The sequence below is a fragment of the Apteryx rowi genome, unplaced genomic scaffold (genome assembly GCF_003343035.1).
Source record: "Apteryx rowi isolate R43461 unplaced genomic scaffold, aptRow1 scaffold_93, whole genome shotgun sequence".
Lineage (NCBI taxonomy): Eukaryota > Metazoa > Chordata > Aves > Apterygiformes > Apterygidae > Apteryx > Apteryx rowi.
The window spans coordinates 1,346,998-1,367,581 of record NW_020451238.1 but is presented as its reverse complement, the minus strand read 5'-3'; the positions used below and the strand labels follow the sequence as shown (position 1 = coordinate 1,367,581).

The 20,584-nt window shown below is 38.5% G+C and overlaps 1 protein-coding gene across 4 annotated transcripts in view; it reads left to right on the top strand.

Annotated features, from left to right (window-relative positions):
- Positions 1-20,584, top strand: part of GNB1L (G protein subunit beta 1 like) — a 43,106-nt gene that overhangs the window by 331 nt on the left and 22,191 nt on the right. Inside the window, exon 1 of one of the 4 annotated variants that reach the window (XM_026091881.1) lies at positions 9,583-13,959. The exons of 2 other annotated variants lie outside the window; for them this stretch is intronic. In XM_026091881.1, the coding sequence (XP_025947666.1) occupies positions 13,837-13,959 (123 nt within the window). In that variant the 5' untranslated portion in view covers positions 9,583-13,836. Of the gene's footprint in view, positions 1-9,582; positions 13,960-14,721; positions 14,739-20,584 lie in introns of those variants that run through there. One more of the 4 variants, XM_026091879.1, reaches the window with a different exon arrangement.

Genomic DNA, 20,584 nt, shown 5'->3' with positions numbered 1-20,584 from the left:
CACGGCAACCGCTGAGCGGCGCGCGGGGGGGGGCGGTGCGTGTCCGTTGCAGCCGTTACCGTCCTCGCTAGCGGCGTCGGAGGGGGCGCGCAGAGCTGGCGCGGCCGAAGGAGTAATTGCCGGGGGGGGATGCTTTAGGCAGACGCTTGGAGGAGATTCAGCACGTCTCCTGCGCCAGGGCTGTGCTGGATAAAACCGTTTGGGTGGCCATCTGCGTCCGCTGAATTGCGGTTAAGCTGCTGCTCTGAAACGGCCTGTCTGGAGGGTCCCTGCGCAACGTCTCGTCCAGCAGCTGTAGCGCTAAAGCCTTGTGCTTTGAGTTCGGAACATACCCTATCAAATATTTAATATCAGTGAGCCGTAAATACCAAACCTAGTTGTAATGGAGCTTACAGTTTGGGTGTATTGAATTTTACAACTGTTCCGTAATAATCTCTGTGCTTTTATTTTATGACCAACAGTAATGAGTTTTTTTAAGGTAGTTAAAAGTAAGTGCTAGTGAGCAAGCTCGTCTCTCCTGCCCTTGTGTGGACGCTGCTCCTTGAGCAGTAGATCAAGGTGAGGCAGGGAACTGAATCTCCCAAATTCTGTACCCAATTCTGCTCTCAATTGAAAACACAACTTTAGGTGGGATTTTCCTTGCTTTGTGCCTCCCCATCTGCAAAATTGTAACTACAGTCCTCAAGAAGAGTTGTTGAGAGTAACCAGTTTTTAAAGTGCTTTAAGAGCCTTCACTTCAAAACATTTGCAAAAGTAAAAAATAATAGTTATATAATAATACATGTAGTATAGTAATATGAAAAAATAGCGTATTTCTCCAACTGGATAAACTTCTGATCAACCTCATCTGATCTTCTAGCTGAATATACTCTGAGCTGGAAGTCAAACAGAGACCTCCTCAGGTCCCTTCCAACCTGAGTTATTCTATGATTGTATAATTAATACACTGTAATTTTATGCAAATAATGCAAATTTCTGTTCAGGTATAGCCTACTGAAATCTGCAAAACTCACCTTCTAGCAACAGGTTGACTAGAGTCCCTGGGTTTTTACTTTGACTGCTATCAGAAATTCTACTATCAGATTCTACTATCAGATTTCCCTTTGATTACTCTCAGGAAATTGAAGAAATCTTGCCTTGCTAGATTTTTCACAGGCCGCTTCAGTTAGCGGGGAAAGAGAAAGATCAGCACTGCTCGTTTGTCTTCACAGAGTAGTGGCCTGGGCGTGCTGCTCCCTTTTCACCGAGGGCAGCACTGGTACTTTCAGATTCCTGTTAGCAGGGTTTACTTGCTTTTGCTCCCTCTACTGGCAGTCTGATTCTGCAGCAAAGTATTACAGATTTATTTATAAAGTGTGTGAGACATAAGTCTACTTTACAGTTATTCTCAGCATGGGCGCTTTGTTTGCTGTCTAGCATTTTATGGACCTAGCTGGTATTCTGAATGTATTCTTGTAGTGTTTGGGTGACGCCTACATACTGATACCTGAAATTTGGATTCTTTTATATATTTCTTCATCTCAGTAGGAGTACTTGATTAAAATAAATAAAATGCCTTATACAGCTCCTTTATATGCCAGAGCTTAAAGTGGACAATGTTCAGATTCAATAGCCTCATTCTGAAATGAACAAAGTACAAAACAGTTATGGTATGTGCTTTGGAAAAAATACAGGACGTGAGAGATTGAAATCTGCAGGCAACTTTTACTCTCTGAGAGTTGTTTTGCAGAACACTTCTTCATGCTTTTTAGTACAGTTTATTTGTGATTTATCTATCATTTGTACAAAGCTCTCTCCACCAAACCTCATTTTTAGTAGTATTTCTGTGAGGCGTTTCAAGAGGGGTCTGTGACTGGGAAGCATTTCATTTAATAATTTGTCCTTTCTGTATAAGTTATATGGAACGTAGAGGACATTTTATTTATTTTTAACAAAATAGATAGATTGTAAATAAACTACTGTGATAACTTCTTGTCTTTTAATGACCCCTATTCACATTTTTATTGATTTACAGGTAAAGTTGTTTTTCTAGCTATTGTAAAAATATCCTGTGATCAGGAAATCTGACTTGATTAGTTCTCACTTGAATGTGTCGTTATCATGTATAAAAATTTAACTGATGCATGCACTGGAGTAGAAGCCAGCTTCTAATTTCACAGATATAATCTATTTTTGGTTAATTGGTGTAAAAACTTATTTTTAAGCATTAGGATTACAATATTAGAATCTTAATGCATTAGGGAGCAAATGTTGGCTAACTACGTTGCACCTTAATGACCATGTTGACCGTTTTAGAATATTGTGAATTCCTTTTTGCAATGAAACCCTTAACTACTGACCCGTATATGTTCTCACATTCTAAGGAGACAATATTTTGGCTCTGTATCATGCAGTACATCTGGTTGTATCATGTCTTGTGTTTTCATACCTTCTATTTTGAGTGTTATTTCTCTGCAAGCTCAGCCATAACAACATACCATTTCATTGAACAGTAAGAACTGTAAACCGGTCAGTTGTAGCTAATTGGCTTATATGGGGAATTTAATGCTGAAGATTTCTGCTTTCCAAAATGTTATTCTATTAGGCATTTTCTTCATGGGGAAACTAGCTACTATGCTTACTCTTCTTGTTTTGCATAGCTGCATTGGGTTATAGATATATGCAAGCCAGTTTTCTGGTGCTGCGAAGAAAAATTTAGTAATGATTAAAAAAGGAAAGGTTGAACTTTCCTGTTCAGACACCTTTTATGAATTGTAATGCTGATTACTGTAATGTGCTGAGTATTTTTGCACAAACTTGAAATCTCAGCAATTTTACGTGTTTGTATGTATGTCTTTATAAAGAAAAAAGGTAAGTTCAGTAGCAATAATATTGCTGGATCCAAAAATTTAGTGTGGATGGATTTATGTTTTCTTTGTAAAAATACAGTTTGACCCACTAGAATATAGTTGGTAATACAAATTAAGGGTTTCAAATTAGCAATAGATTAAAAACTACTTTAACTACTAATTTGTTTTTTTTAATCAAAATTGCTGGTCTTTGTGGATCAGTAAAAGTGATCACAGAGCAATCAGAAAGAAAGAACTCTACAAAATCTGCACAATTTTTGCCCAAGCAAAACAGCTTGTTTTTGAGCTCTGTTGGCACAGCTGTGTGATAAAAAGTCAATTTTTAGCTTTTCATAAGTTTTTTTTTTTTTTCACAATTGTAATGAATGCATCTCCTATGGTGCATTTTAATTATATGCAACTAATGATGGCATAACTCATCATTTCAAAATTGTTTGTGTCATTCATGACTTGGTCTAAGCATTCATATGCAGTGGGATTATTTGAAAGAACTGGAACTTTGAAAGATGTCAGAGTTGCCCTGTTGAGAGAAGTGACTCATTAAACAGTATGTGCTACTTATTAAGAGTTGATTATGGGTCACAGTTAGGCTTCAAATACTACGGAATTAATAGTTAAAAGGAAAAAAAAAAAGTATTACTGGATATCGCTTTAAAAGGTATATATTAGTCTTGAAAGTTTCCAGACTATTGAACTGCAGAATCCAGGCTGTATCATGATTCAGAAGCATTTAAAATATGAATCGGCCTCTTCTGCATCTCAGAAGTGCAAGGTATTGGGGAAAGCTCCTTTTCTATAAACAGATTTGCCAGCGTAGGTCTTCAGATAAACTTAGAGTTGTAGCATCACACCATAAGCAAATTAAGAGTCTTAGGAGCAAAAAATCTCTTAGTCAGCAAATTGTTTCTCTCATGATTTATTCTTAAAGGCCAGAAGGTGATTGTGACAGTCAAAAAATAATAATTTGTACAGGAAAGCCTTCCCAGGTGAGATTCAACACTGCCCTAAAGTTTGCAGCCTGAGTTTCCCAGAGCTGCTGGGTGACTGTTGGGTGTGAGGTAAAGCCGAGCTGGAACTATTTGAAAAGAAAAATAGACCAATATTTAACAGTTTTGTAGTTACTCCACAGCTTTTCAGTAGAAGCCATATTTCTTTGATTTAGGGGAGGGAAAGATTCTGCTCTAAAAYGTACCGGATAGGAATCTTAGGACAGACTTTTTGCACTCAGACAGCTGGAACAGCTGTAGATTCCCCACTGAAATGAAAATGCTACACTTCAAGATTTAGGAAGGTAAAAAGTGTGACCAGAGCATTAAATAGAAGGGCTATATGATACCAAAATTTAGCTCTGTGTTTATTATAAAGAAAATCCTAGTTGTAGAGGAGAAAAAAATGAACTTGTTCCACCACTTTCTTTTTTCCTCAGGAGAAAACACAGAATATATCCTAGGTAATAAATCTGTTTTATGGCTCACATGAGAAAGGGTGGAGAAACTCCCATTATTTTCTTCCCAGAAATTGAAATGCACATGAGCTAACATGGGAGACACTGGGATTTTCATCCAACAAATGCACAGCTGGCTTCTACTTTTATTATTTTTCTAAGCCTAATAATTTTTCATTTGATTAGCTGGTGGCTGACAAAACTATCACTTGCTCCGTGTTTTGTATATTTAGTAGAGTAGGTGTGATGCAAAAAAGAGGTTGTAATACATACCCAGAAGCATAGCTCAACTTGTTCAGCTGATAAGAAATTTCTACTTGCCTCTCCTTAAAATGCAAGTTTCTATCATCAGGATTTGAGTTTGAATATCAAAAAAGTAGCTGCTTGAAAACTGGAGACATTAGAATTATAGCATTTGAGAGTGTTTGAGGGTGTGKTTTTTTTWATTTTATTTCACATTATAGATTTGCATTACACTCTAGAGATACAAATAAATAGACAGGAGYATCTCCTAATAAGTTGACAGTCTACAGGACCAATTTTGCCATGATAAAGTGGGGAGACTGTTGGAGAGAAAAAGTCCTATTTAGTGTAAGGAGGTGGGGGAGGCAGAGCTGCAAACAAGATATGAGGCATCAAGGATTTAAGTGTTTTCAGGGTGAGCTGTGCAGTATAGGATCAGTAAGTGTTGCAGAATGGAAATTTGTAGAAGACCCATGGACACATGTAATGCAGAGGAAACCAAGGAGACAAGCAAAGTCTTGATAAGGTGAGCATGCGTACATGTGGGCGAAGAGGAGACATCTAGGAGTGAGGCTGATCTGATGAGCCGTGTCTGTGCAGAGCTTTGTAGGTAAAGCTGTGAAATCTGAATTCAGAATCAGGAGGCAGAATGGCCTATCAAAGCTTCTAACTTTTTGTGCATTCTAAAAAATAAATATATTGGAGAACCTAGTAACCATGCCTGTTTTGTGTTGGCCATTAATACCAGTGACAGAGCAGATCTGCTCCTGCCKCATTGGCTGTCCTGGCATTTAAAGTGCTAAGCTGCATCAGAGCTTGTTATCTTTGTTGTCCTGGGCAAAGCAATGCTAACGTGTTCCCTAAGTAAGCAGCAGAGGAAGAAGAATGCAGTTTTATCCCAGATTGTTAGGTCTGTGTTGTCCATGCGTTTAATATGGTGTTTCTAATTGTTGCTTTCAAAGATTCCAAAACAACTCAGCATGTTTTGGGGGTTGGAGAGGATGTGGGCTATCTGCTTTTGCTTGAATGTTCTATGACGTCTTCTCTGTTTTTAATTTGTARGGATTTATAAATGATAAATGTTCAAAACCTTCTAAGAAATTTTTTAAGTGAAATGACCTTGAAGCTACAAGTCCATTAGAAATCCAGACTTCTGCTTAATTTGAGGTCAGTTTTGTGTTCTTTTATACTGTGTTTAGCTGAGGAAGAAATGTTTTTCTAAAGGTTAGTAGAATCTATGTGCTATGCATCTATGTGCTGACCTGGCTCCCCTGCACTCACTAAATAATTGTTGACAAGTTCAAGCTCTGTAACTGGAAGGTTACAACTTTGTTAAATGCCATAAGCCAATATATTTTCATGGATAAAGAAAACAACCTTAATGGGAAAATATGAGAATACTGAAGTGGCAGTAGATCATCATGAGAACTCTCTTTTGGATGTAGCTCCCTTTGAGGATTTATGTCTGCTAGATATCAGAACACTTGGTGTATGGGACTGTTACTTGGGCCGTGGAAGTGTGTGAGCCTGTATCAGTAATGTCTTGTTCCACTTGGGTCTTTCCCAGTGCACAGGTCCATGTAGCGACTTCTCCAGAGGAGGTATAATTTGGGCAGCCAGCTTCACACACCGTCTCCCTCCTTTTTCCTCGGTCTGTCTTGCTTGAATTTGCATCTCTGGCCTGCTAGTGTTTAGTCATTTGCTCTAATAAATTTTCTGTTCTGTGGTGGACCCATTTGACATTGTGAAGCTGYACTTTTGAGTTATAACACCTTTAGACCCTTTGATTCTTTTGGCCTCTGACATGTGAGACATGCCACGTCGGTTCCTGGCTGGGGACCTGTATTGCCGTGTGACAGGAGGGATGCATTCCTGGAGTGCAGGTGGGGACACTGCTGGTCACTAGAGCCCCTTTGAGCAGTGGTGGCCTGCCACAGTGGTGCACACACTGCTGCAGCACAGCACCGCGGCCTCTCTTCTGCACTCGGATCCCATGTGCCAGAGGGCTCTCCASCCAACCTGCAATAGGTCACAGACAGGGAGAGAGCCCATGGTGCTGTGCTGCGTAATTGATATACAGTCGTAGCTGCAGTGACGTTTCTGGCCTGATACTGTTATAGAGTGTTTATGCTCAGTGCATGAGGTCTGACAGGTCCACTGTTGGTAACAATTTGACCTTACTGAACAAGACTCTTAAATTTGAGAGTAATTGGGAGCATGTGAAACGTTCAGGACGTTTTTTCATTTTTACTTTTTTTTTCTAGTAAAGCGTATAGGCCCCCCACCTTTCACTTCAACAATTGAGGGTGTTGGTTACTTCCTCCTGTGTTTATGTAAGAAAAGTTTTTTATAGTCCGTTTTTCCAGTTGGCGTATGTACTTCCTCCATTGCAGCTTAACACATCATTCTTCCCACTCCCTCCCAACCACTGAAGTTAATGGAAGACCTTCATTTTTTTTATTTATAATAAAAATGGAGCTGGGGGTTGGAATGATCACTGTTCCTGCTTGGAAACATGTTCTTCGACTGGCTATATTTTGTTTGTTCTCAGTAAAGGAGAAGCATGTAAGGTAGCAAAGATTAATCAGACATATCTAGTTTACAGGATGTTTGAACTGGAAATTTCCAGCTTACTACTTATTTCACTGAAAATCTCCCTAGAAAAGCAAAAAAGTTTTTCAAATGAATGGAAGTGGACTGCATTCTATTTTGTTGTAAAAATTTTCTTCAGGGAGTGCCAGATGTGAAGAATTTTTCAATATCATCCCTCCCAGCTCTGCAAGGATCCCAGCAAGGGTGAAGGTAGTCTCGGAGCACCATATCCACCCATCATTTTGCCCCCTATGTCTGGGTCTGGCATGCTGACAGCACTTGAGCCTTGCAAATTTGAAGCTGTGCTGGAGGTCCTAGCTTGAAGCAATGTTAATTGTCCTCAAAAGGGAGGAAGGTAGCATGGCCACTTCCCCTTCACTGGCTGACAGAGGTATTCCTTGTCAGGACAGCATGCACTGTATCCTCTTTAAGGACAGTACAGGATCTGTTTTGGTAGGGCTTYGCTTCTCCTTGCTGGATGTTTTTATCACCAACTTTTATCCAGGATGGTAATTTAGCCCCAGAATAGAATTACTAATATTTTGCTGTTACAGCCTTTTTTTCCCCCCTCTATGACAGATAGCTCATTGAGAATATGTATTGAGAATGTCTTCTATTTCCCGTATTTCAGGTGATATTTCTCAATAAAGGTTAAGTTTTGGAACTCATTTTCCAATTAAAGAGATATTTTAATATAATCTTGCAAGGTTTTCCAACACTAATGAACACAACCCTGGTCCTTCAGTGGGGATGCATGTCACTGTCTAGAATAGCTGCTGTCTAGAATATATTTAATTTGAAGGTGAACTGAAATACCTCACTGCTTCAGATCTTTAATATTTTCAGTCTTCATATAAGCCTTGTTTTTTCCCCAAGTGACTAGTTTTAAGGTGACATGGTGACTCTGGTCCAGTCAGGACAGAAATTCACTCTCCTCTTTTTCTATATACTAGCCTCCAGCTGTACTGCAAGCTTGCAGCAAAAACGTGGATCTGAGGAAGACAGAGCCTAATCACAGCCCTAGGCCTGACAATCCTTGTACTTTTAGTTGCACATCTCACCCAGGGACATTTAAGGACCTGACAGGTCATTTAGCTCCTCTGGTATTGTTTCATTACTCTGTGAAAATAACATTTAAAAGGGACTCGCTTATTTTATTGCTTCATAGCTAAATAATTGAAATCAGCATTTAGCATTTAATTATAGTGGTTTTATACCGTAAATAGTGTAGTGCCTGCAGAAATATTTGGGTATTTTATAACATCCCCTGTTTTTAAAAATAGAGGGAAAGTCTGGAATTCTTGCCTTCACACTTGTGCCCATTAAATGTGGTTATCATTATCCAGTGACAGCATATGTTCTTTCTAAATAGTATTCTCTTCTCTTTCGTGCTGATACTATCTTTGTGCTAGATTATTCCTGTCCCTAGTAGAACTTCGGGGCAGGAGCGGGAAGTAAATGTGTCCCATATGGCTGCTTTGGACAGCAGTTTGGGGTGTGGGGAGACAGAAGAGGGGAGACAGTGGGGTCTCGGGGGCTGGTGCGTCCCTCCCGGTCACGAGTGGGGGAGCAGAGCCATGCCTTTCTGTACCATCGCGGGAGTGCGTTTCATTCAGGATGGGGTGAAATTACTTACTCTCCCATACGAGAGGAAGGGAGCCAGGGAGGAACTGTGACTCTGAGTCACTGTTCTCCTGGAGCGCCTCCTGGGGTGGTGCTGCTACATGCAGCCCAATACAAGACTGAGCCTGAAGGCCTGAACTGGCTGACTGCAAATATTTTACAGAAGTCTTATTTTCTGGTAATTACTTTAATATGATTCAGTCTTTTCTCTTTTGTCTGATCTTGTTGATGACTCTTCATGCCTGATCCTTCCCCCACTGTTGTGGGAGCAGGGCAACCATTCCCATCCTTCCTGCACTATTCCTGCTTTGTTTCGCCTCCTAGTTTCAGCGGCTGCGAGTAGGTGCATTTCGAAGCGGTGCTGAGAGTGTTGCTCGTTAATACGGTGGACCAAGAGTGTGTCCTTGCAGAAGAATTACTAACCCTGGACCTGTTCTTTAGAAGTCTTTGAAACTACTAAGCTCACTGGAGATTGTGGGGGTAGAGCAGTTTGCAGAACTGGGGTTCTGGTGCTATTTGCCTATTAATGTGCCCAGCGCTGGATGGATATATGAAGAATGGCTAGGATTTAGGTTCCAGTGGGTCCCCAACACTATTTACTAGAGACTAATAATAATAGTGAACAGACTCATTCCATTCCCAGTTCTCTAGGGTTTTAAAAATCCAGCAGAACCAGCAAAATACCTAAAGCTCAGCCAGTGAAATCCAGCCAAGTTTTGTAAAAATTACAATGGTAGCTTCAATTATATATAAATTGTGCACTTTAAATGTACGATTTACTTAAAAGGAGTTACTTTGCCAAACCATAAATGTACCAATAACTAAACCAAGAAATAACAGTTTAAGAAATCTAAGTTTACAAGGCTTAGAAGAAAACTTGCAGATATTTTTAATGCTTTTATTTAAGCATGTGATTCATATTTAATCCTGGTTAGACCTAATTCATGCTTATATATCTTTATAGCAGGCTGTACACTTCTCATAAGCAATTGACCAGTCCATATTACTGCATTTGTTCAACATGGAGAGAGAGGTGTAGAGTACAACTCACTTTCATAACCTTTTGCATMTATTAGAAAAAATCTGTCTCACATTATACCTGCAAGAAATACATGGGTGCTCATAATTCATATTATCCCATAAAATTTAGAAGAGCATTCTGAGACTGTAAATGAAGGTAATTTATATATAAAACCTCATCCATGAAGAATTTATTGCCATAGCAGATATAATATACCTTGGCACAGACGTCTTCCCTGAAACTAGTACTTGCAGATTTGAAAAAGGAACATACTGAGGTCCTTGCAGGTTAAATTATAATCTGATTTTATACCAAATATATTATTATGAAAGCTTTTGTGTTTGAGAGAGCTAAAGCTATTTGCCAAGTTAATGTTCCATGGCTGTTTCTTGCAGATGTGTGTGAACATCTTCAACTATGTGAGTAGTGTCCTTAAAATCAGTGTTAGTTTAGCAGTGTTATTCTTATGTAAAATTTTTGATGTATATAAATATTTTTGACCTTAGTGGGAACTTTTTACCACTGAGGAAACTGCAGAAGTACATTTATATAAAATATTCTCATGTGCAGTGTCTGAAAATGAATCTTCTGCTTTGCAGAGGTAGTTTGTTATCAATTTCATGAAATCCAGGTCTCATTTCCTCCTGCAAGGACTGCACTGGGAACATGGGGCCTCATCTTCCTCTCTGCGCTTTGGCAAAACTGCCAGATAAAGGCCATGGGATCCATCCATCCCATCACCGTTTCAAGACAGGGGCCTTTCTGGGTGGCCGCAAGGAGATGTGGCCTCTGTGTCTGTGTAGATTCCTGCTGGTAGACTTGGGCGCATGGTGGCAGAAGAGAGGCCAAGGTAGGCTGCGGTTGCATCGCGGCAACGTTGTGCTAGCGCTGGTCTCGGGGAGATCCCAGCAGTGTCTCCCTCAGTGCTTGGGTGCCTGGAACAAGGATGCGTTTCCTTCTGTTCCTTATGCTGGGGTCTGGATTCTTTTTTCTTTTGAGACTACATTGTGCATATGTGCTTCTATTATTGATGCCTCTTTTTGACCCAAGCACTTTCACTTTCATTAAAGTTAATGATTTGAGATGAAAATGAAGGAAAAAGAAAAACAACCTGTTTCCGCTCCAACCTTTCTACATGGTACAAAGTAACCTTAAAATAGGGAAAGATCTGATTAGCCATAAAATATGTCACCTAAATGCATCTACCTTGGGAATGGAGAGAAACAGCTGCTAGCATGCTGTGCTATAGGGATTTTGGCCCAAGGCACCAAGAGAAACTACAGAGCTTATTGCTACAAAAGTGGACCAAAGCTCTTGAGCATTGGTATAGAACAGCTAAGACCTTTAAAATTCTTCCCTGAAAGATACACAGTGGTATAGGGAAGCAGTCTATTAGGCTTGGATGGACAGAGAATGTTATCAGTTCCTCTGGGATTTTAATTAGTAATTCCAGGAAGTCTAGGTGTTTCAGGAAGTGCCATTAAAAATATTATGCTGTTTCTTCCGGATGTAGATCCTTGCACAGTGCATTCACACTTAGCCTTTTCTGTGTTGGCTTGCCTTACAACAGAAATCCTAAACTATTGAGAGCAAAGATAACTTCCTTTGCCAGGTATATTAGCTGGAATTATATCTACTGCTGAAAGAAACAACTTCTTCCTTGGAAGTCATGTGTGATTTTTGAGGTTAGTGGAGATTTTTCTCATCCAATTATATCTCATTGCAGGTGTCATTTTGCTTCTAGGTAAACCCTGAGTGGGCTCATATCTTGAGTACTGTGTACAGTTCTCTGCTTTTCCAGAATGATATAGTGGAGTTAGAGAAGGTGCAGAAAATGGCAACTGGAATGATCAAAGGAAATGGCATGTGAGGAGAGATTAAAAAGGCTGGCACTCTGGTTTAGAGAGAAAAAGGCTGTGAGTGGGGATATCACTGAGATTTACAAAATCATAAAGGTGATGGAAAAGCTGAATGTGAAACTGTTGTCCTCCAAATCCTGCAGTGCAAGAACTAGAAGGCATTCAATGAAACTAGTAGGAGATCAGGTTTGAAATGGATAAAAGAAAGTAGACCTTCATTTTCTGATACTTCAGGTAGTGATTTTGCTGTCACATCAGGTAGAGAGGGCAATAGTATCACTAGAGTCAAAAAGGATTAGACAATTTGATGGATAGCTGAAATCACTGTGCCTTGTAACATCAGTAATACAGCAACAATGGACGGGGAATGGACTGCAAAAAGCAGTCAGGTTTGTGCCTTTTCCCTAAGTAGTATCTTATATTACCACCGTTGGACACAGGTTTCTAGGCTAGATGGATCACTAGTCTGACCCTGTAGGGCATTTTTTATGCAGTGCTAGAACCATGTATTTTCATTTGCAAAGCTCTGATTGTTAATACACTGAATTCTTATAAGGATAATCAAGAAAAATTTTGTTGCAAGTATATTAATACTGTACTGTTTTTATGTGAAGTGTTAGTATGTGTTTCAAAGTCTGTCTGTTGGTAGCTAAATGCCTGCCTGTTACTATGTATAGCTAACATGGCATTTATTTGGAAAAAGTATACAGCTTGGAAAATGAAGTTTAAGTTTGTGTGTATGTTTGTTTATTTTTCTTGGCAGTAGATTTTAGTTATCTCTGAAGTGAAAAGCCATCCAGGTGCAGTGAAGCTGTGGGTGCTGTACGTACTCTAGCAGGACAAGTATGCAGGGAGTTGAGTCAGAGCAGTTTCTTCATGCTCCAATACTTTGTGCTACTGAGATGCTTTTGTGCTAGTTCCAGGTAGGCCAAATCAAGGGAATAGGGCAGACAGAAACTCTGAGATAACCACGTTGGTGGATCGGGCGCCCAGAGCTTTCGCACAAGGGGGTTGGTCCCTGTTCTGGCAGTGGGCGTTCGGGCCGCGGCAGAGCRGTGCTAACGTCCCTGCAGAGCGGGGTGTCCTCCTCAGGCACCCTCTTCGGTGCTGCCCAGGGCCTCATGGCTCAGTCTCTGGGCTGAGGGTCAGTAAACCCTACTATTCAGGCTGCTGCTTCTTATAAAATTGCGAGTGCTTTTATTGTTTGGATTAATTTTTTTGGAAAATTATTTAGATTCATCTGTTATCAAAATTTGTAGCTTTTAGAGGGGGCCTGTAAAGAGAGAAAAAAAAATACCATATGCACTAATTCACTTTAATACAGGACACAGAAAAGCTCTTTAAAAATGTTTTGTCCACGTATGTTTTATTTTAGGAAACATTAAGCTTCTCAACAAAACCACTCTCTATTTTAACTAGAGCACTTGAGCCTTGTTCACCCTGAAGCTTTGGACCGCTTGCGCAGCTCCTCCGCTCCAGAGGCGAGCGCCCGGCAGAGCGGCTCGGGCCCGGCAGCGATTGAGCAGCGCAGCTCGTGTCGGCCCGTCCTGCGTGAGGAAGCGGCTAGGGCTCTGCTGCTGCCGAGCAAGGCAGTGGAAACAGATCCTCGCCAGTGGTCTCAGATGTATTGTTTGGAAACATGTTTGGCTTTTAATCAAAAGAAATGGAGGGCTTGGTACTTAACAGGAGTTCAGTTTTTTTCTCTTGTTTTCAGTAAGTTAAATAAAGTTAACACAAATGAAGAGTTTAAAACATCTGAGTAAAACCTCTGTTAAGCTAATTGAGCTTTACTTCCTTGAGGCTTTTGATGCCATTGTCCTTTTTGTTCTCCAGTTTTCCAGGGAAGTACTTCAGCTATAGGACAAAAATAAACCAAAGAAACATTTTAAATCTTCTTCGTACCCAAAAGGTTTTATGCATATTCTTTAGTTATTATTTACTGGTTGCAAATTTCTCTTGATGTGAAAAAAAATACTATTCCAAGTATATTTTTTCTTARCAAAGATTTAACCCTCATTTTTATAGACAGTTTCACTATTTTTCCTACCAACATTTAGTTCAAAGGAGCACTTCTGAGCACGCATGCAAAAAACAGTTCTATTGTATAAAATGGAGATGTGTGTTTTATATCACGGGAGTTTAGCGAACAATGCAAAGGTCAATTGTGTTGCTTGCTCCCCTGTCACATGGTGGGGGGGTGTATGAATGCATCCCTGGAATTCCACCGTGGGATCTGCATCTTTGAAGCTGATGCTAAAATTACTGCTTAGGCTCTTCCAAAGGCGGATACTGATAGAAGATTCAATGAAATCGAAGGTCGCCAGTCTGGTAGGCGTTGAAAGATACCTGGCTATGATACTATTTCTGATTTAATAATGCGAATGGGAGGCTAGCCCTTTGTAATAATTAGGACTAATTACTGAAGAGGTGTTGACAGATGGGCTAAGAGGAAACAAACTGCCTTTATCCAGTGGCTTAGAGTCAGATTACTAGTCTTGTGTTATCTGTTTCTCAGAAAGTAGAAGCTTCAATCATTCGCTAAGTCTTCAAAGGGGAAAGGATCCTAACAATATACAGGATTTGGGATGAAACTATGAAATACGTCTTTAACTCAAAATGGCTAAATTAATCCTCTTTCCGTAAATTATCATACTTTTAAAGTTTGAATTACAGATGGAGAATCTGATTATAGTACTGAAAAATAAGTGAAATCAATATTGATGACTGTCCTGTTGTTGTTTGTTGCTGCTCCTGCTCATGGATTAGTCTGTATCTAGTTCCTTGCTCTGTTAATTATCTTAATAGGAATTCTTTGTTTCCTTCCTTTGCTATGCTTGCTATCCACCTGAAACTGAAATGACAAGGGAAAATATTTAGTATGTTCTCATTTTTAGTGTTTGTTTTTTTGCTTATAAGCAGAAAATAGATCTGCCAAACCTTATCGCAGTTATTTAGCTGCTTAGGAGACAGGATCATGGATATTTTAGAAAATATAACAAATTACACATACTGCTGTTTTTACTGAGAAACTAGTCATTGATGTAGGATTTCTTTCTCTCTTTTCTCTTGCTTTCTGAGATGGTGTCCATCCAGGACTTCTGGATGCGGTAAGTAGATACCAGCATCCGATAGGAATGGAGTTAGCAAAGACATTCAAGGGTTAATACTTTGTCACTAGAATGAGCACTCAGTGTGGCTTACTTTAGGCAAATGATTTAAAACTCTAGCAATCCCCCATCTTCTCAAATGACTGCTTTTAAGTGCATCTATTCCCCCTCTCCACCATGTATAGGTCCTGCTTTTCTGAGAAGCATGAGATAAATATGGTTGTCTTGGATGGCTTTTATAAGAAGAGGTAGTTTTCAATTATTTATTTACTTTTTAACAAAAGAGGCCTTTTAATTAGTGTTTAAATATTTATAACAGTTTTATTGTGCTGTAAAATCGGTTATACTTTGATCTAGATTTTCTGGTTTGAGATAATAGTGCTGGTAAAAGTTTCCCTAATGAATTTGGTCAGAACATGACATAATCTGATTATCTGATGAAAGATTGACACTTCAGTTCCTGCCAGCATAAAAGTGCAGTACAATAGGGGGCTGTTCAGCACACATTCAAAGGCTGGGAGTTCAAGTTCAGGTACTGCRGAGTTGTTCAAAGTTCCTAATTATGGTGGTGAAACAGTTTTGTGGTTTTTTCACTGCATTTTTGGTCAGTAGTAGCATATCCTGGATGAGAGGAGTGAAGTTTGAAGTTACATATATAAACTACGTAACTCTGTCCTGTAACTTTTATTTTCTTTCTCTCCATTTGCTAAATAGTTATTGGTGTTACTCCTTAAAATATTGAGGAACTAATTGATCAAAACATTGCAGGCATAGGAAACAGTTAGTACTAGAAACTGGGAATTGAGCATCATCAGTATGCAATTGCTGTTGGACTCTCAACCAACTTTTTATTAATATCCCTTACATTTTAACCATTTAACTGTTTGGCATGTGATTACTCTTACCTCAGAGTGTTGGAGATGAGCATACTTAACTGAACTGCTGCATCCTACATACTCATGCAAAATGGCTATAGAATTATGTGATCAAATTAACATGAAAGAACAGTTGTGGGTTTGTATCTAAAATGTAATCTTAACTTCAACTGTTAAAATAAACATTTGTTTTATTTGATGTTCAGGCAATATTTGCTTTGTAAATGTCATTTCTGTTTGCACTGGAATTATAGGGATTCTTATTAGATTTCTTAGACTAATTTGTTCTCTGATAGCTTGGCTTATTTAAATGGCATTTGCTTATACTGTATTGGATGGGAATCCTAATGCACAAGTGGCAATACTATTAGTAATTACGCTTGAATTTTGAGGGGTATTTTATAACATAAAAATACTTTATAATCTGTTACTTTGAATGATATATTTAAAAGTGTTATACATGACCCTGCCTTTCCCCTAAATTATTTATAGGATTATTGGAAAAAGTAAAATGTATGTACCAAATGGTATTGTCGTTACTGAAACACAGTTACTTCTGACCCTGGGAGTTCACCCGAATAAAGTTTTAAAGTTTTAGCCTAATGAACTGATGCAGATTAAAGTACTGTCCACACTGCTTTGTTTCTTTAAATATTATCTGGCGTGTGACTTTCCTTGGCAATGGGAAGAGCCTGTCTGTGTCTGGAGTCAGTGAACGGAGCCCTAATCCCAGCTGCAGTGACTGCGCTACCTTGGGCAAGGCACTTGCTCTCCCCGCCTCCGTTCCTCTGCCTGCAGTGACCCAGACTACTGCTGCTCTCGCAGACGTACTGCGGCTTACGCAGAAGCAGAAAGCTTCTGAAGAGGAAACGTGTTATGAATACTGATGTAATGAATGACTCCTGCTAACCCTTCCTCATCTGAGCAGTCTCACCAACTTCATCTGACAGTTTGTACGAGTGTAGATTAGGACCAAAATTTGGAATTTGAAACGTGAGCTGGATACAAACAGGAACTATCTGTGGTTATTTAATATTCCTTCTATGCTTACTTCAATTTATCCCATTTACTATTCACAATTTCAAAGTATATTTTTGACCCATTTTTTAAAAATATCTATGAAACAAATATTGAGAATATAAGCAAAATGTATGTGCTGGGTGGAGGGAGAAGAAACAAGTACAATATTCAGATATAAATAAATCCCTTGCTATGGCAATGCTGGGAGAGTACTTAGCTTGTTCAATTAAGTGCAGAATCTTTTTTTACCCCCTCTTTTGATCAATTTATGCTTTGTGAATGTGGTGTGTACTTCTCTTTTTTTCTTCTATGAAATATAAAATGGAGAAATAAAAAGAAATATTTTGGAAAGCTTTGTCAGAGAGCTTAACTTGCAGTGCATTTTGGTATAATTGCTCACCTCTGCAAGGTATCTCTCTTGGTAAAGTGTATACAACAGGAGGTTATTTCATAAGCACAAGAAAGCATAAAGCCAGGAATATAGACAGAAGTTTTAAAAGTACATGAAAAGTAGATTTGCTTCATTGTGTCTTCATAAGAGTCACTTCTCAGTATCTTCTCACACCAAAATTGCAAGAACTGTGAATTTCAGGGACATTGGTATTCAAAGAAACTTGAGGACTTCTGACTGTAAATGACAGTCATTTTACCTCAATTGTGGCCAAAGCAAAATAAAATACAACACTCCTAATTACCTGTGTAATAAAATAGTTGTATACACTTCTGTTTTACCATAGTTAACTCCAAATAAAAGTATTTATAAAGCAAGAAAAGGGTTTTTGTTCTTTTGTTTTAGTTGAACCTAAGATAACTTGACACAAAATTAAAATACGGTGTCTTGTAAAACTTAATGAGGTACTAAAATGAATGTACTTTTAAGATACGTATGAAAAGGGGTTTTGGCTTCTTTCTCCCTTATTGTTGACGGCATCAGGCCAGATCCTGAGCAGAGCTTGAGGTCAACAGAAACAACTCCATTTCTTGCAGCTCTGGACATGGTCCTGTATATCAGGAATCAGTTGATGTCACCGTATGATATATATTTTAGAAGTGTAAGTTAATTTCCTATAACTTTTTTCATTATGTAATATCATATCACATATGCATTTCTTTAATTCCAAAAACTCTTAAGTTCTATTTCACACTTTGAAGAAAAAAAAGTATAGAAGACAAAATGTCATCCGATGTGTATTGTGTTTCATGTTCCTATGCCCTGGGGGAGGAAAAGAAAAGTAATAGAACAGACAAATAAATAAACGTGGTGTTGAAACTGGCATGACAGTTTCTGCTGTTGCGCAACAGAACTGCAATCAATTTATTGTCTTCATTGGTCAAATGCCAGAATAACAGTATAATATTATACAAGACTAGATTAATTAAAGTGTAATTAGAACTGAATAAATTAAATAATCATAAAAGTTTGTCATGGGAAAAATATGTGTTTAGAATTAATTAGTTTTCAAATAAAATGCTATTTTAATTGCTCAGAGTTACAGAATCCTTAATTGCAGACATATAATTCTGGCCCAAATAACTTCAGTTGCTGTAACAACTTGATACGTTTCTTCTCAGTCAATTCTTTTTAATAGTTTGTTACTAAACAAGATTATTGCAGGAAATGTCTGCTAAAATGTCTGGAAGATGTTTAATTAAGCCCATGCTATCTAAGGACATTATTAGCTCTTGGAACCAAAGGATTTGTAGCTGATGCTGCACTAGGCAGCACCCCTAATTAAGGAGGATGGGCAGACAGCTCTGTGTGGCTGACAGATTGCTATGCATGGCTGAACCGAACGGCTACTCAAAACAACCTTTTGATGATCCTTGGCTTATCAATTTKCTGCTAGTTTGCAATGATTTATCAAGTGTGCAAATTTAAATTCATTTTTAAGTCTGATGCTGTGGTATAGTGAGACAGTTGTATAAATCCTTTTCTTCCCATTTATAGCGTGCATTTCCACACACTTTTTTTCAAGGAGATTTGGATTAGTGGTCCTACATCTTTTTTGCATGAGCCCAATGCAGAGTCCGTCTTTGAGCTGAACTGCTATGTGCTTTGTGTCCGCTTTTTTTTCCAACAAGGCTTTCTGTAGTTATATCATTGCACTTTACCAAACAATTAATGGCTTCAGAAGGCAAAACAGATGGGTTTCTTTTCCCTCATCTGCAAAATGAGCCTGTTAGTGAAACACTAAAATTTCATCATTCAGCTGTATTTTCATGCTGTATTTTAGACTCCCATATTAAAAGCTAGTGCAATGACATGTAAGATAGGGGCTCTCATGTTTTCAGTCCCCGTATTTCTGGTGTAAATGCATCCATAATATTTGGCTGTCTCCAAAATGTTTACTTCAGTAAGATTTGCAATGCCCAAAATGTTTAACTGTGTTAAAAAAGGTCAACCAGCTGATAGCTGAAGGCAAATATGTCAGAATGAAAGGCTGGAAAAAAAAATTATCAGCCTGACACAGTGGGAGTATTAGAATGATTAATGTTTATGTTAATTTATGGCTTTTACATATTGATTAATAGCTTTTTGTTTCAGTGACCAAAATGTGTAAGTGGCAATGAGATCCATATGCTAACTCAGTGTCTTTCAAATAATTACAGTCATTCTCAGGTTTGTTCCCATGCTGCATCTATGTTTTCATATGGAAAATAATTATTGTACAGTGACTTTCTTTAAAATTGCAGATGTAAGTATTTGAAAGTGAACCTCAAGATACAAGCCTAGGTTTTAGCTATTTCTGAAGGTTATACGCTGATATTCATATGCATTTTTCTTGCAAACATCTTTACTTAAAATCATAATATATTGTGGTTTAGTCTTTTTCAGTTAGAGGATGCTTAGCGACAAAAAAGGTGCTAACACTGTGAGGAGCCATTATGAGTGGAAATTATTGAAAATGTGTTGCATTGCATCATGATTATTAGTCATTTTCTTTTCTGCTCCTGTAAGATTTCTTGGCATATCACCGGCAGCTGATAAGCAATTTTATTTTCTATCTGTTCATTGACTGTTGCAACTAAAATGTGGAAACTTCCATCATTCCTTGTCTAAATGTCAGGAGAGAAGCTAAGTTTGGGAGAGAACCTGAGAGAGGATGCACTCCTAACCTCCTTGAAGTCAATGGGAAATGGAGGTTCTCARCAGTTCTCAAAATTAGACTTTTTTGAAGTGTTTTTGTGAGCAAGCAGTCATTGTTAGTCATTAATAACAATTTTGTGCCCATTTAGAATGAAAGCTCTGACAGCATTTAGTATTTCCAACCTGTAAATTGGGCTTCTTGTCAGTCGTAATGTTGGCCGTGTGGCAACAGGTTTATGATAACAGTTGATAAAGAATTGTATAGCTGAGTCTTATAAATCACTGCATTCTCATTGACAGTGAGGTGTCTCTGATTAACATGTTTCAAAAGCAAGAGAATTTGATCAGTTTGACTCTATTCTTGATTTTATATATTTCAATGCAAGCACACTATTGAATACTTCCTGYCCACTGTTGTGAATTTTTGTTTTGTTTAGGTTTTGAATTCAAATACAAAAATAAATCACTGTACATAATCTCTACTTTGGTAATCAAAAAAAGTAGGTAGCAATATGAAAAATAACCAATTTTAACAGAAAGTGTTGGCTACACTTCTAAAAATTAAGAATCCTTTACTAATACAGTTTACTGATTAAATCAGAAATTTCTACCAATTTTAATTTCTACTTGAAATGATTTTTTTTAATTAGCTTTAGAGAAATCCTAGAAATATAATGCAGTCCAGAACTACATTTAGCACCAAAGATATCAAATGGAGCTTCAGCCCGAAAGAGTAATTGTTACATGCTGTGGTGTTAGTTGACTGATGAGTGAATTTTCATATATTCCGGGGCCCCGACCTTTGCAACGATCTGTGCAGCACTCCCCTGTCTCCGGGCCTGCGCAGCCGGTGCCGTGGGCCA